Source organism: Pelodiscus sinensis, chromosome 6 (genome assembly GCF_049634645.1).
Source record: "Pelodiscus sinensis isolate JC-2024 chromosome 6, ASM4963464v1, whole genome shotgun sequence".
NCBI classification, from domain to species: domain Eukaryota; kingdom Metazoa; phylum Chordata; order Testudines; family Trionychidae; genus Pelodiscus; species Pelodiscus sinensis.
The window spans coordinates 22,198,144-22,214,153 of record NC_134716.1 but is presented as its reverse complement, the minus strand read 5'-3'; the positions used below and the strand labels follow the sequence as shown (position 1 = coordinate 22,214,153).

The 16,010-nt window shown below is 41.3% G+C and overlaps 1 protein-coding gene across 7 annotated transcripts in view; it reads left to right on the top strand.

Moving 5' to 3' along the window:
• Nucleotides 1-16,010, top strand: part of CCDC171 (coiled-coil domain containing 171) — a 230,259-nt gene that overhangs the window by 37,023 nt on the left and 177,226 nt on the right. For all 7 annotated transcript variants that reach the window (XM_075931537.1, XM_075931540.1, XM_075931539.1 and 4 more), the window contains 3 exons: nucleotides 9,151-9,301; nucleotides 12,484-12,572; nucleotides 14,265-14,425. In XM_075931537.1, the coding sequence (XP_075787652.1) occupies nucleotides 9,151-9,301; nucleotides 12,484-12,572; nucleotides 14,265-14,425 (401 nt within the window). The remainder of the gene's footprint in view (nucleotides 1-9,150; nucleotides 9,302-12,483; nucleotides 12,573-14,264; nucleotides 14,426-16,010) is intronic.

Sequence of the window (16,010 nt, the reverse complement as noted above, 5' to 3'; positions counted from 1 at the left end):
TCAGAGCTCAGCTTTCTTCCCTTTCTCATAAAGATCACCAGCTCCAAACAGAATTTCCCAACTTACTAATACACATACATTTGCTAAATTCAATGTCACAAGAGTAGAAAATAGGATTTTACCTGAAACTTTCTCAAGTGTAGTGTTTGGATTATTTTTAGAAGTTGCATAATACCTTACTCCAATTTCCCATACTTTTTTACAATTTACACAAGTGGCCACCTTTCCAGGGGACACCAATGCAGCCTAATAATACCCTAAGTGAAAGAGAGAATAAATCTATTTTTAGTTATCAGTAGCTCACTAAATTTTGTGGATCTCAATTTTTGTTATAGCACCGGATGTTATGAGAAAACTATTGTGGGTACTGTTACATTCTTGCGGCTAATTTTTTTTACTGGGGTTTCTAAAACATTCCATTGGAGCTGGTTTCAGGAAATCCATTTTAAGCTTTAGCAAAGGGCTCAATCATTGCACATGGGTAAGATGTCATCAGATTTCACTTTCTGCTAAAAACTTTGTGAGTAGTTTTCTCCCTCACCCCGCTTTGGAGATGCTCAATAATTAGCGATTTCTAGAACTAGGGTACATGACATAACAGTAGTAGCAGAATTTGAAGATCAAATACATAGCTATCTAGTAATTATTTTTTATTTCATTGAGTATCTTTTCTTGTGGTGGTGAATGGAGTAATGATGGAGTAAAAGGACAGAAGTGTTTATTGAAGTCATGCTATTACTGCATAGAAAACCATTTTGACAAATCGTGTCAAAGATCCTCTGTCTAAATCACTGGATTAGGTCTTGTTTGTGATGCTAGTTATGGAAAAGCTTAGAACTGTCCAACAAACCACAACTATTCTTTCTAGCCCTTTTGGGAACTACTGCTTAAGTACTGCTAGGGATATTGGGAGTTCATTTCTTGGGTGGTCTTTTATCACCTATGGTTTGTGTGGGTTCTATAGATGTAACTCCTGAATTTCTGCAGTTAGATTAATAATGATCCCAGTGGTGGTTTGGTTTGGTAATGCATCTACCATACATGGAAATTTAAACAATGACAGCTTGTTTAATTTATAGTACTATAAACTTTAATTATTTATAGTTCACCCTAGACTGTTTTGTAAAATAGTTCAGTTTCTAAACAGAAAAACTATTCCTACTCAAAATTTCCAGAAACCTGAATTATTTACAGCCTGTAGAGACAGTTGAATCAGTTTACAGTAGAAATATTTTTTTGTTTTTCCAACCTCACCAGCTGGGATTTAGAAATAACCCACATACTGTTCACACAGAAAACGTTTTGAAATTTCAGATGATAAACTCTTATCTTATTCTTTACTAAATCTATAAATGTCTATCCCAGAGTAGACAGCCATTTTACATTTTTTCTGGCTGTACTCAGGCAGTATATTTTCTCAGTATGCTCCACTTGTTGTTGTAAAGGGCCATTTTTAAAAAAAGTCGTTTTCCAGACCATTGGTGAAATTCTGTCTCTTGTTCCAAGCTTATTGTGACAAAGGAGGAAAGAAGATTAAGGATGTGACTAAACAGAAATCCCCTTGAGACACTCACTTGATGTGTTGAAATACCACTGAGCCGGCTTACCTGCTCTTTGGAACAGCCTCCTCCCCCTCCCCCCGTCCTGCTGAGCCAGGCCATCAGGTCTCCTCCAGCAATGGCACAGAGTTGGAGTTACAACCCATAGCGGAGTAAGACGGACCCTAAGATCAACTCAGCTTTGGGAAATCTCAGTCAAAGGAGACTTGCCATAGTACCTAAGTGTGCAGCTCCAATTAGACCAGAGCCCCTGATAAATCTGTGTTGTTCTAAATAAAGTTTTATACAGAACACACTCATAAAATGTTTGTGCCCTTTATCAGTGAAAAAGAGAGATGCACAATTGTCTTCCCCAGTAATACTAGATTTATTAATAAACAAAATTGATTTTATTAACTATAAAAGGTTGGATTTAAGTAATCATAAGAGAAGTAGAGAGAACAATGTAGGTTACTAAACAAAATAAAACAAAACTTATAAGTTCTCTTCCACCCCTGTTATTTTCAGGTGTTTTCATGTATCCTCTTGGAGGTAATGAAGCAAACTGTAAAGCTTGCTGAAAGACCGTCATTGTTTACTTCCTGCACTTTATATAGTATTTCCGTAGAGCGAGAAGTCTTGTTCGATTTTCTCACACATGTGTGGAAAAGTACAAAATTCAAGATGGATTCCAGCATCTGGTGACATGATCACATGTCCTTGTGGGGATTCTGAGCTCCTCCTGCTGGCTCTTTTATAGGATAAACAAACCCATTTACAGATTATTGTTCGTATCTATGAGCCATCAAGTTTCTGAAAATACCTTTAATGGTCCTCACTTAGCATGTCTAGATTAGTAAAAACTTAAACAACAAATAGACTAGTTAGTAGCACCTTTAAGATTAACAAAACATGTAGATGATATCATGAGCTTTGGTGGGCACAGCCCACTTCATCAGATAACTGGAGTGTTAGAAGTCAAGATCCAAGAATAAATAAGGGAAGGGGTGGGGGGAAGGTGGAAGAGAAAAGAAAAAAGAGAAAGAAAAGGAGGGGAGGAAGAAGAAAGAGAAACAGTGAGTAGATAAGCTTCAGAGGGGTAGCCAAGTTAGTCTGTAAGCATATGTCTACACTTGCAGCCTATTTCGGAATAGGGCTGCAAATGTAGGCATTCGGAATTGCAAATCAAGCCCGGGATTTAAATATCCTGTGCTTGATTTGCGTCTTCCCGGCCGGGTGCCACTCTTTTGAAATTTACAAGCCTGGAATAACTGCCTTCATCTACATGCGGTAGTAAAACGGGCGTTGGAAATAAAGCCCTATTTCGAACTACCTGTTAAACCTCATTGCAGGAGGAATAACAGGTAGTTCGAAATAGGGCTTTATTTCAAACGCCTGTTTCACTGCCACGTGTAGACGCAGGCAGTTATTCCAGGCTTGTAAATTTCAAAAAAGTGGCGTCCGGCTGGGAAGATGCAAATCAAGCACGGGATATTTAAATCTCAGGCTTGATTTGCAATTCTGAATGCCTGCATTTGCAGCCCTATTCTGAAATAGGCTGCAAGTATAGACATACCCTAACACAGGGGTGTCCAAACTTTTTTCAAAGAGGGCCAGATTTGATGAAGTGAACATGCGTGAGGGCCGACCGTTTTGCCTGACATTCTTTGAACCATTAAAATTAAATGCAAATTAACTATTTTATGCAAAGTTTATTGCAAACGGCATACTTTTCATTTCGTCACATGGATGACAAATCTAAACAGGTGTTAAATCACTCTGCCTTTCATATCTGAAGGCCACATGAAAAAAAAAATCCAGGAAGCTGAAATATATGTCAGGAACATTGTAAAGTACATTACATATTATTGGTAATAAAGGTTGTCTGTCAACTTTTAAGTTCAAAAAATATGAACAGGAACATAACACCAAGTATATATGTTGTGTACAAATATATTTATAACTGATTTAGACCAACTGACATTAACTGAGATTTTACAATGTATTCATCTCAATACATATGGATTCGTTGGGGGCCATAAAAGATAGATATTGCCAAATTACCTGTGGGGCCGTATTAAACCAGAACACGGGCCGCAATTGGCCCGTGGGCCGGACTTTGGACATGCCTGCCCTAACAGGAAAAACTTAAAAAACAACAAATAGTCTAGTAGCACCTTAAAGACTAAATAGTTACAAGAAGATGATAAGAACCATTAGCACTTCCATTGTTTGGTTGTTAGGTTAAGTCATAGGACGGGGAAGATAGTGTGCCAGCCAGCTAATGTCTTTGTTCATACCATTTGCATAAGAATTAAATTTGTAAATGAAGTAAATCAAGTTTATACTTCATATTTTGAACTTCAAATACAGGAACAGTACATGCACCCAAACGGAAGAGAATATACACATTCAGTAGATTATAATTTTTCAAATTATACCTTACAAGAAGTATTTTGCATGTAGCATCTTCCAGTTATGCATATTCAGATTAATATTTTCATAAAGTACGGGGAAGACCCTAAAACAAGAGGCACCATCAGGAAGTTGGCTACACCTCCCTGATTCTCAGGTGGCACCAACCCATATGTACAACAGCATAGAACAACCTGCTATGGGCCCTCCTCCTGTGACTTTACCGTCTGCTCACTTCTCCTAACTGTGCTCCTGTAAGCTGGTGGGAGAGGACACTGGCATAGGAACTAGCTCTTCACGCTTTACATATTTTGAGAATTCCCCTCCCCTTGGGAGATTGGATTTATCTTACAATGGGTACGTCTAGACTACAGGCTTTTGTCGACAGAAGTTTTGTCGACAGATACTGTCGACAAAGCTTCTGTCGACAAAGAGCATCTAGACTACATTCAGTTCTGTCGACAAAGCAAGCTGCCTTGTCGACAAAACCCTGTAGTCTAGACACAACCCTAGATGCAATAACACCTTCTGTTGACAGAACTCTGTCAACAAAAGGCATTATGCCTCATAAAATGAGGTTTACCAGCGTCGACAAAACTGCTGAGTTCTGTCGACGTTATGTCGACAGAACTCAGCGGTAGTGTAGACGCAGGTATAGTTTTGTCGACAAAAGTCCACTTTTGTCAACAAAACTCTGTAGGCTAGACACACCCCAAGTGTGCAAAATATTGTGTTCTGTCTGATACTGTGTTAGAAATGTGTGTGTCTTCATTTGATTTAAACTTACTCACTAATCTTACATAGTTTGATATAAACTTTGTCCAGTCTGTATCATGATGCTAAAGTGGTTGTCAGAACAGCAAATATATGGCAGACTTAGTGGACACTGAAACAATATTTAGGAAGAGTAATCTTGTTTCTTGACCAAGTTTAATTTTTACATAGAAATAACTATATATCTTTTTGGGTATGGTGTGATGGTGATCGTAACGATGGAAATAGATGATATGATAGCAATTTTAGTGAATTTGAGGAATCTCTTCACTAGCAAATGGCAAAAAAGAAATGCATGAACATATATGAAAGTAAAGGTAACAGAATAACTGAAATAAAGGAATCTAAGCAAGAGAATAAAATCTGCAACTTAGATTCTTTTTTACAAAAGGGAAAACTTTTTTTTAAAATATTTTGGTGAGGTTAGCTATTTTCTGTTTGCAATACCTGAAGTCTGTTTTGAGAGAGGTGAATAAGTACTGAGAATGAGTAGGATTTTAGTACATGTATTTTCCCATTTTACTAGCTCATGACCCCATATTTCCTTCTTAAATTTTGCATTAGATAAAAAGTACTTCTTCCCTATTCTTATTATTTTGTTTTTCTGTTACAATATCACAAGTATTTAACATACAGTAAACTTCCGATAATCCGGCACCTTTAGGACCCAGGGGGTGCCGGATTATCTCATATGCCGGACTATCAGAAGGGGGGGCTATGAGGGGTCTGGAGTGGGGTGGGAGGGGATGCCACCCCAGACCCCTCATAGCCCCCCCCTTACGATAGTCCAGCTCTGCCCCAGGCGTCCCTGATTGAGCCGCTGCTGGTCAGTTTCAGCAGCAGCTGAATCGGGGATGCCTGCAATAGAGCAGCTGGGGTGCTGCCGGGTTGGTCCCGCAGCGCCGTGGGGCGGCGCTACGGGACCAACCAAGCAGCCACCCAGCTGCTTTGCCCTAGGCGTCTGGATTCAGCCTGCTGGTGAAACTGACGCTGCTGGTCAGTTTCAGCAGTGGCTGAATCCCGACGCCTGAGGCAAAGCAGCTGGGGTGCTGCCGGGTTGGTCCCGTCGCGCCGCCCCTCGGCGCTGTGGGACCAACCCGGCAGCACCCCAGATGCTCTGCTCCCGGCTTCCCCGATTCAGCTGCTGGTCAGTTTCAGCAGCAGCTGAATGCAGGAAGCCTGTCCAGCTGCCCCAGCACTTCCGGGTTCCTGATGGTGCTGGACCATCAGGAGTCCCGGAGCATTGGATGCCGGACTAATGGAGTTTTACTGTATTATTATTATTGGGTACATTTGTCTGGTGCTGTGATACATATTTTTGATATTTCATAAAACATGCTTTTTCTGACTCCCTTGCTCCTCTTTCGACTTTGCAGCACCTGTTTCCACCCACCCATCCAGTCTACGGATGAAAAATCCTATTTAATGGGTTAAACTGGTAAACACAATGCTGACACTGAGTTTAACCATTTAACCGATTTAAAACGGTGTGTATGTGGGGGGCTGCTACAATGGGACTGGAATGGCTCACCTGACCGCTGAATTTGGACTAGAGTGGTTCCTACTGCAGGCAGAGTCTACTCCAGCCCACCTGCTCCTGGGTCCCGCATGGGCGCTGGTGGTCCCAGCTCTCACGGCAGTTGTCTAAATTGTTAGTAATATGCCATAATCATTATCTTTATAATAACTTGCAGATCTGAAATCATTCTCCAGAAAATCTAAAATCACACAAGGGTTTTATTTTTAGGTTCCCTAGTAAAAACTTGGCTCTGGAACTGTGCTCCCCTGCCAAGCTGTGGGACAGGGAGCAAATAAAGTGTGAGTCTACTTGGAAAAGTCACTTTGCAAAAAGTGGTATCTTCTTACCCCACACATCTGTATTTCTTAACTTTTGCTGCTTTTCACACTGTTAGCCCTATAGAGATAAGACAACTACAGAAGACTAAGCTGGAGTCTATTCCTTTTTATTTATAATAAACCACATTGTTTACTAGATTTTAATCAGTTCTACTTGTGGTAACCTGTGAAGAGGAATAACTGAAGAAATAATTTTGTCCTCAGAATCTTTAATCATTGGTGCTATTGTGAGAAAGGAAGAACTCAGTCTGACTTTCAGATCTCACAGTGAGTTTTCAGAGGGTGAAGTTAGAAAAAATACCTTTCTGCATCTGTATTCCTCCGTTATGGTCTAACAAGGGCACCCATGCTAGGCTTCAGGTGCCCTAACCATCACCTCTCTTGAGTGGAGACATGCCTCATTCCCTTTAGACCAGGATACTTCCAGGCTGTCCAGACCCTTGGTTGTGATATCTTAGCAAGAGACTCTGCCTAAGTAGGCCTGCTTACTTTCTCTTCAGACTCTAATAACAAAGTAAGGTATCACTTGTCACTTCTTGTGCAAGTCTATTTTATTCAGAAGGTAAAAAGCACTACAGGTTAGGCCTCTCTGGCCTGACACCCTTTAGACCGGATTGGTCCCAAATTGAGGGGATTTGCTGGACAAGGGGAGGGCCCTCCTCTAGTGGCTCATGCTGCCCTGCTTTCTCTGGGCTAGGGCTTGAGCCTGGTCCTCGTGCTTCCCCAGGCCCCCCGGGGCTCTCTAACTGCCATTGGGGCCAGAGCTCTGTGACCAGGGCCAGAGTTCCCTGGCTGTTGCCTGGGCTGAAGCTCCACAGCCAGGGCTGGATGGCCGGGTCCAGAGCTTCCTAGCTGCTGCAGAGCTCCAGCCCCATTCTGGCTCCAGTGGCTGGGGAGTTCCAGTCCCAGTGGCAGCCAGGGAGCTCGGCCCCAGTGCTTGTTGTGGAGGTCTGGAGGTAGTTAGGGCCTGAGATCCACAGCTAGGGCTGTGCAGAGAGCTCCCTGACTGCCACTGGGACTGGAGCTCCCTGGCCACTGGGACCAGAATGGAGCTGGAGCTCCCTGGCCCCCACTACCAGAGCTCTCTGGCCACAGCTGGGCTGGAACCCCTAGCCATACTGCTCACTCCCCCTAAGAGATTCCTGGCTGAGTTGCCACCTCCTTCCCCCCCGCCCCCCAACTGCACTCCTGCCCTGCCTTCAGACCTCTCTCTTCCTAGGCTGTATGGTCCAGGAACATCCATGGTCCTGCTGGACCACAGATAATGATGGACCAGAGTGTTCTGGTTTAGGGAGTCACAACCTGTACAAAGAAAACACATTAAAATCAGCAAAACCTAGGCACATGCTAATAAGCATATCAGAGATCACCCTGACCCTAACATGGGTTCTGGCAGGAGCAGTCCTTCAGACCCCACCCGGAGGGGACAGGCGCCAACTTTGCAATGTGCCTGTGGGGTCTCGACCCTCGGCTCTGATCCAAGCCCCTACCCACACTGCACCCTTTCCGCAAAGATCCCAACTTTGCCCAGCTTCTTCCTGACCTTTCTCTTTTCCTGAGTGTACACTCCTTACTCCGGCCCCTTGCATGCCGTGAAACAGCTGATTACAGTGGGCAGAAGGGAGGGGGAAGAGCTGGGAGGAAACAGCTGGTGGCTGCTCAGCACTCACTTTTTTTTTTTTTTTTCCTGTGAGTGCATCATCACTGGAGCACCGATAATTGGCATCTGTGCTCAAGGTGTTTCCTTATGGTTCCAAGTTCATTAGAGCTCCAGCTCGGAACAAGCACAAAGTTGAATCCATCCTTTATACAGTCCAGATGTCTTTTATCTGGAATTTCCAGTAGCAGATCATTAGTAGACGATGGGTCTCTTCCATTTCTTCAGAAGGTCTCCCGGCTACTTCCTAGGAAATCCTCTTCACACATATTGTCCCGAACTGTTATTTGAAATTCCTAACATTTGTTAGTCACATGACTAGAAGAGTTACAAACAATCCTATAATAATACATAAATAATTGCATTTTGAATGCAATGGCCCCCAAAGATATTCGGCCTAATTCAGTTATGTTTATTTTAGTTCCATAAAATTTGTCTAAGATATTGTCAGTCTTTCATGCCTTTTACTTATTAACTGAGCAAATTTGATCCTAAACCAGTGAGACACGCATATGAAACATTTTACAGTAATGTTTCAGAGTAGAACTGCACTTTAACTTATAGCTGGGATTGTACGCGAGCCACACTCCTGGCATCTTCCTTGCTGATGTGCTGAATTAGCTCATATTCTAGATGCCTTCTTCATGCCTTTCTCTAACTAGCCCTGCTTTCTGCACAGTAATGACCATCTTCAGAGCCCAAGGGGATGCAGAAGTTTTCTGTTCTCTTAAATTACTGTTATCCTCTAGCCTTTGCCTCAATAGACTTATTGCCATTGAGAAGTGAATAAACTCCATTTGGCAGAAACTGGTTGCAAATATGTGTGTCAGTCTCTGAATGATGATACTTCTCTTTGTTGATTATTTCAGTAAGCATAAAGTATAGTAGTAAAACGCACATTGTTTTCAGGAGCGAAATAATGTACTACAGACTATGCACAAGAAAATACAAGATTTGGAACTGGAACATAATGACTGCACAGAGATTTTGCAGCGACAGAGCAACGAACTTAAATATAGTACTGAACGAGAGGAGAGACTTAAAAAAGACCTTGAGGCAAGTACTTTTTCATTTGTTCCTATTAAGTTGTTTTTTGTCTTCTCCATTTAATGAGATTAAATTAGATCTTGAATTTTATACAGGGGCAGTTTCTGCAGTTAATGTTGTATCATTTTGAATGAATTGTTAATTTGCAATGCTTGACTTTCATTTAAGATGGAACATGACCTACCTGTTTTGTAACTTAATGAAAAGCTGAGCAAAGCAACACAACTGATTTGCTGCATAGTTGTAGCTTTGCCTGGTCTGGGCCCTGGTTTTCCATTGGATGGAAAAGGCCTCAAAGGAATAGAGAAATCTGGAAAGAGCTCAGTGTACCAAATCATGAATGATCATCTTTTTTTTTTTTTTGTATTAGTTCCTTACTTTAAGAAAAGTGTGCAAATGTTATTCACCCACTGATTTCTCTAACTCAGATGGTATCTTGATGACCCTTATCACCCATACATTCCCCACCCCTGGGCTAACAAACTAATCTCTTTGGCTGTGTCTACATTGGCATCCCTTTCCGGAAAAGGGATGCTAATGAGACACTTCAGAATTGCAAATCCGCGGGGGATTTAAATATCCCCCGCGGCATTTGCATTTTCATGGCTGCCGCTTTTTTCCGGCTCGGGGTTTTTGCCGGAGAAAAGCGCCAGTGTAGACGCGATTCTCCGGAAAATAAGCCCTTTTCAAGAGTAGAAATAAGGGATCCTCCGGAAAAGAGTTTATTTTCTCCGGCTTATCTACAAGCCGGAAAAAAGCGGCAGCCATGTTAATGCAAATGCCGCGGGGGATATTTAAATCCCCCGCGGATTTGCCTATTCCAAAGTGCTACATTTGCATCCCTATTACTGAATAGGGGCCAATGTAGACACAGCCCTTGAGTTTACAGATTCATTAAGAATTGGAGACTTGCAATTTCACGTGCCGCTTGCTTTAATATTCTTAGAGATTATTCAGGCCCCCTGATCTAGACTCATTACGCTTTTTGAGTTTGACTTCTACCTTGGATGTGGTAATTTCTAAGTGTGATTTCAATTAATAGTCATATTTTAAACATGATTTTAAAACAGAAGTGCCTCATGCTGTGAAGATGGACTAATTATATATTTTTAACTACAGTTTATCTCATTCTGAAAACAAAGGGATGGTCAGGGAGGATCAATGATTTAAAAAATCGTTCTTTGTATAGAGCTACCTTTTTAGGCCCTGATCCTGAAATGATCTCTGTGTGGTGGACCTTTGTACCCACCTTTGGAATCCTGCGCAAGTCAACTGTGTGAAGTGGCCAACAGAAATTGAAATAGAAAACTTGTCTGATCCTAATTTTTATTCTAAATTCTCTTATATCTTGGGGCATTCTGTGATAGCATGTCTGAGGTAGGCCACAATGAAAATGCCACACTCTGTGCAGATTGCAAGAAATTGGGCAGACAATGTCCAGAAGTGGTGGTTTATTCCATAATTAGATTAACCAAGCCAGGAACAAAATAGTTCATGCGGTAGTGCACTGGTTAACCAAAAGCCCAAAACAGTCCCCCTTGCACATTCCAACTCTTGGCTTCCATCTAGGCAACATGCTCTAAAACAGTGAAGGTTATCGAAAACCTATTTTACTATATATATCAGGTTTACTATATGTCCAGGGTGTCTTATAATGTTAAAAAAATGTCCCCTGACTTGGCCATAAATGCTGAGACTCCTCAGGCAAGTAGTATGGGCTGTAAATAGAAATCTCCATATAGCTTTAAATTAAAGTTTTTAAAAAATCTGTGAATCTGTGACTTAATTATGTTGACTTTTGCATATTCTGTCAAATGGGTAATCCTGCACTGGCTTGGCAGGCTTGATCTCCTGAAGGAAACTTTCTCAGAACAGAGTTCATAATTATTTGTATTTGCCTTGTTAAGTAGTGGGGGAAATTAATTAGAAATAAAGTTGTTAATGTTTAAAAATGTACTTGAGCACAGGTGCAAGTGAAAATCCCATAAATACTTGAACTATAATGTTCACCATGGATGTAGTACTGACTGTTGTACTCAACTTGGCTATGTCTACACTGCATGATTATTTTGGAATAAGCTATTCTGGAAGAAATACTCCAAAATTAACTTATTTCGAAATAGCGCGTCTACACTACAGGGGAGCCAGGAAATTAGTCTGAGGCAGGCTCCCCAAGTGTGGACATGCTACCTCAATTTACAGCCCCAGGAAGCACTGGGGAGTAATTACTTTGAATGGCTTGGAGGAGGAGCTATTTTGAAATAGCAGCAGTGGAGCGTCCGCACTACTAATATTTTGAAAGAGATGTTATTCCTTGTGGACTGAGGTTTACAGATGTCGAAATAAGCCACCCATTATTTTGAAATTATTTCAAAATAATGGGCTAGCTGTCTAGACACTCGCATAGTTATTTCGGAATAACAGACATTCTGAAATACCGCTGCTGTGTAGACCACAGCAATTTGTAAGATTTATTTCCTCAATCATCCATCCAAGTGAAAGACCTCAGTAGTGGTAGAAAACAGTATAGTGAAGGTTGCAAATTTGTTTCCATGATCCCAAGTCTTGGGTCACTTATTTTCTAAAATATTCCCTAATTCAGCTGAAATTTTCCAAATGATCAGAATGTCTTTAAATCTGCCGTTATATTTGTTTAAACAGATTATCCACTTTTTGTTCGTGGCTGTAAACAAACTTTATGGGGCTGTGGGAAACTTGGCCACACCCATGATAAGTAGACATCCCACTAAGATCATGCCAGACCACAGATGTTGCTGGATCAGAGAGTGCCAGACTAGAAAGATTCCACCTGTAGTCGCTGTCTCCATCTCCCCAGTTAGAGCCAGATTGTCTCTCCACACTCCGATTTGGAGGAATGGGTGTGACAGAGGGCAGAATATGCAACACTTTGCCCAGTCATCTGTCAGAGGGTAATATGTCTAAAAATCATTCTTTTGATATCTGCATATATCTTCTTTTTTTTCTTTTAAATAGTCATTTAGCTGGGCTAAAAAAACAAAATTGAAATAGCCTACTGGCAGCAGCGAGTATGGATTCCTAGTAATCCTAACTTGTATAATAATATAATGCTTACCTTAAGAATCTTATACCTTGAAAATCCTTGTTAAAACATAACACTATTGAAGCTGATACCTGGTTTTTCGTAATGTAAACATCTTTCATATTTTTAGGCAGCAACTGTGAGAGTGAAGAAATTGGAAGAAAACATTGAGGCAGAGAGAGCAGCACATCTGGAATCAAAATTTAATTCTGAAATTATCCAGGTATCAGGTGTCAAATATTTGTGGAATTTCCAGTTTATGACGGAGAAGCCAGTAGAGCTGCAAGGCCCCAAACAGGGCCTAACGTTGTACAGGTTGTACCTCCCCTAACCAGGACTTCCTGGTCCAGCAGCATCCACGGTCTGGCACAGACCATGGATGTTCCTGGACTGTAGAGCCCATGAACAAGGAGGTCTGGCGACAGGGCAGGGGCACTGTAGGGAGTACCCAGTGTTGCGGGGGGCAGGGGAATGGGCAGTACGGCAGGGAGCTCTGCTCTCAGTGTTGGCTGTGGAGCCTCGGCCCCAGTGGGAGCCAGGAAGCTATGAGCCCAGCTGTGGAGCTCCGGTCCCAGCCCCATTCTGCCTCCAGCAGCCAGGGAGCTCCGGCCCAAACCCCAGCCGCAGAGCTCTGGCCCTGGCTGCGCAGCTCCAGTCCCAGCTGTGGAGCCAGGTGGCTGTGGAGCTGTGCCCTGACTGCGGAGCTCCGGCCCTGGCTGCAGAGCCAGGCAGTTGTGGAGCTGTGGTGCTCTAGCCTCAGCAGCAGCAGGGTTGGCGGCATCTAGAGAGCCGTAGGGGCCTGGGGCAGCAGTGGGGGCAGGTTGGTGCCCTAACCCGATAGCAGTCTGGGCCAGGAGGTGAGGGATCTCCCCTCATCTAGCAAATCCCGTCATTCAGTACCAATCAGGTACTGAGAATGCCAGACCAGAGAGGTCCAACCTGTATTAGTTATTACATGACTACAGGGCGGCTTAAAGGAAATGTCCTACTAGTAAAACATTCCTGTACTGTTAAAATACCCAATAATTACGTTTTTGCCAGGATTGCTGATGGACCTGAATGAAGATTGAAAGCACACATGTAACTGAGTTACATAGTTTGTTGCTCCTATGAAACAGTCCATAGTTCTCTGAAATTACTGCTTAAATATGATTTTTAGTTAGCAGATTATATCTTCAAACAAGATGATTGTACAGTCTTGACAGATAATAAATGTGATTATGTATGTGAGCAAGCTTGCTACATATTAGATTATAAAAATTAAAATTTTATATTTTAATTTTGTGCTACATGGTCTTTTAAATAAATAGGTAAGCACAGTTTACTTTAAAGAACAAATATGAAATCTTAGTGTGCTGAAATAATTTAAAATGTATTCTTTTAATTATTTGTGTTCTTTTTGCATTCAGACTTTTATCATTTTGTAGCCAGTTTTATTTTCTGGTTCTTGCACCTTCTAGTTCTCCCTGCAAATGCTTTTCAAATGACCACTACACTAATATTAAAAAAGGATAAAGAAAAATATATTTAATTTTCCTCTTTTACAAAAATATAAATGAATTGAAATGGCAACATTCTTTGGTGTTAGAAGATCTGTTTTCTGAAGAGAAGACTGGTGAGGTTTTCTATTGTGGATGTACATGGAGTTGTCACATTTCTGCTCTGCATGGTGTGAAATTTAAACCTTCACTATTAATCTTATTCTTAAATTAGATTAAATTTATGTAAAATATAGAACTCCACTGATGAAACTTACCAGTATACTTACCTACATAAATTAATACAATCTAAATTCCATCAAAATGCAGTATAAGGTACTTTTACTTATTCTGTTTTGCTGTGTGAGACAGTATACCACTGAAGATTAATGATAGCTTTCCCTAACCTGCTTAATTGATTTCTTATCATTTGGTAGTTAAGGATTCGAGACCTTGAAGGAGCTTTGCAGGTAGAAAAAGCCAGCCAAGCAGAAGCTCTTTCAGATTTAGAAATGATCAAGAAAGAATTCAAAGAGGTGGAAAACGCATATGAGAGAGAGAAACGTAATGCCCAAGAGAGTTTGGAAAAACTCAATATGTAAGTTTCTCTACTAAATGTATTGTAAGCCAGCAGTAACAGCTTGTGTAGTACTATACTTTGCATCCTTTTTAGGTTGCAGTTGCTAGAAGATGATGTGATCACGAACATTTGTGTAGGCCTGACATTGCATCAGTGCTGCTGGTAAATAAATACACTACAGATAGACATTTAACCTATTGTTATATGGATCATTTGCAAAGCATTCATATTGGGATGCTTGCTAGCAACGTTGGATGAGACCATTTTTTCCCCTTCTTTGCATGTTAATATTGATTTATTTTTAAAGCAAACCCTAATTTACAGACTTCTAAGAAAAAGATGCAGATTATTCCTGGTGAGGAATGCCTCGTAGCCTTTGTATGCAGTGTTGAAGCTGGGTTGATTCCAGTATATTAGAGAGACTAAGTGGGTGACACAGATGCCACTTCCCCCCCTTGGTTGTGCTCTACCCGCCTGCCCCAAGGTTCTGCCCGATTCTGCTTTGTCCCTTCTTATCCTCCAAATCTCTACCTTTGCTCCATTTCCACCTGTCCCCACTTTGCCTCCTTCCTGAGGTCCAAGTCTGGTCACTGCTGCCTGCCTTCCCCTAAGCCCTTCCCTCAGCCACGAGTCAGCAGTTTTGGTGGGTCCTCCAATCAGCTAATTGAGGATGCCAACAAACAGCTGTGCTGAGCCCATACTTTTTTCCCATAAGTGCTCCCACCTTGGAGCACCTACCGACTTGGCACCTATGGTGGGTGAGTTAATATATTGTCATTGGACCAACTTTTTTTAGTGAGAGACACAAGCTTTTGAGCTTCACAGAATGTTTCTTCAGATCTGGAAAACTTGAATTTTCTTGACCAACAACTCTTGGTCATGCCATGAGTGGTTAATTAGAATGCTCTTTAATTATCTGTAACAGCCTAATATGTTGCCATCAGGTTTGCCGACTGACTGTGCTCATCTGTCTCCGTCTCTCCTCATGTTACAATTCTTCTATGTTTTTGATTGGTCCTCCTTACTACTGCATTTTACACCAGAAGCCTGCTGAGATCAAGAAAACAATCTAAAAGTAATAACAAGATGGTTACCTCTAGAATGTTTCCTAATCTTGGAATCTGGCATGAATGCAGAAAGGGATGTAGATAGTGTAGAGAAAGGACTCTGTATCCCTGGCTTCCTCAGCATGCTTCACTGCAAAGAGGAGAAAAACAGAAGGCCAGTATGTGATCTAGGTCACTGTAAAGAGGTCCTATCAGCTATTTCCTGTACCTCTGGTTTTCTCTTCACATGCAGTGTTCCTAGATATCAGATCTCTTGCATTCAAATAGGATGCAAAAAAGAAAAAAAAAGTTATGGCTCTTGCTTTATCATTTTGGAAGCAAAGGTTGTCATACAGCTACAAAAGTTGACTATGAGTAATAATCAACTTACTTTGATAAACTAACACACAATAATGAGAGAATATAACTGATACTGTTGTACCACTAGAATAAAAGATATTGAGCTAGACGTTTAAGTACTAAACCTTTATTAATTATGTATTTAAATTGAGAAAGAAAATCTACTGGGAGGATTAAGCTTGTGGAATAAATACAAA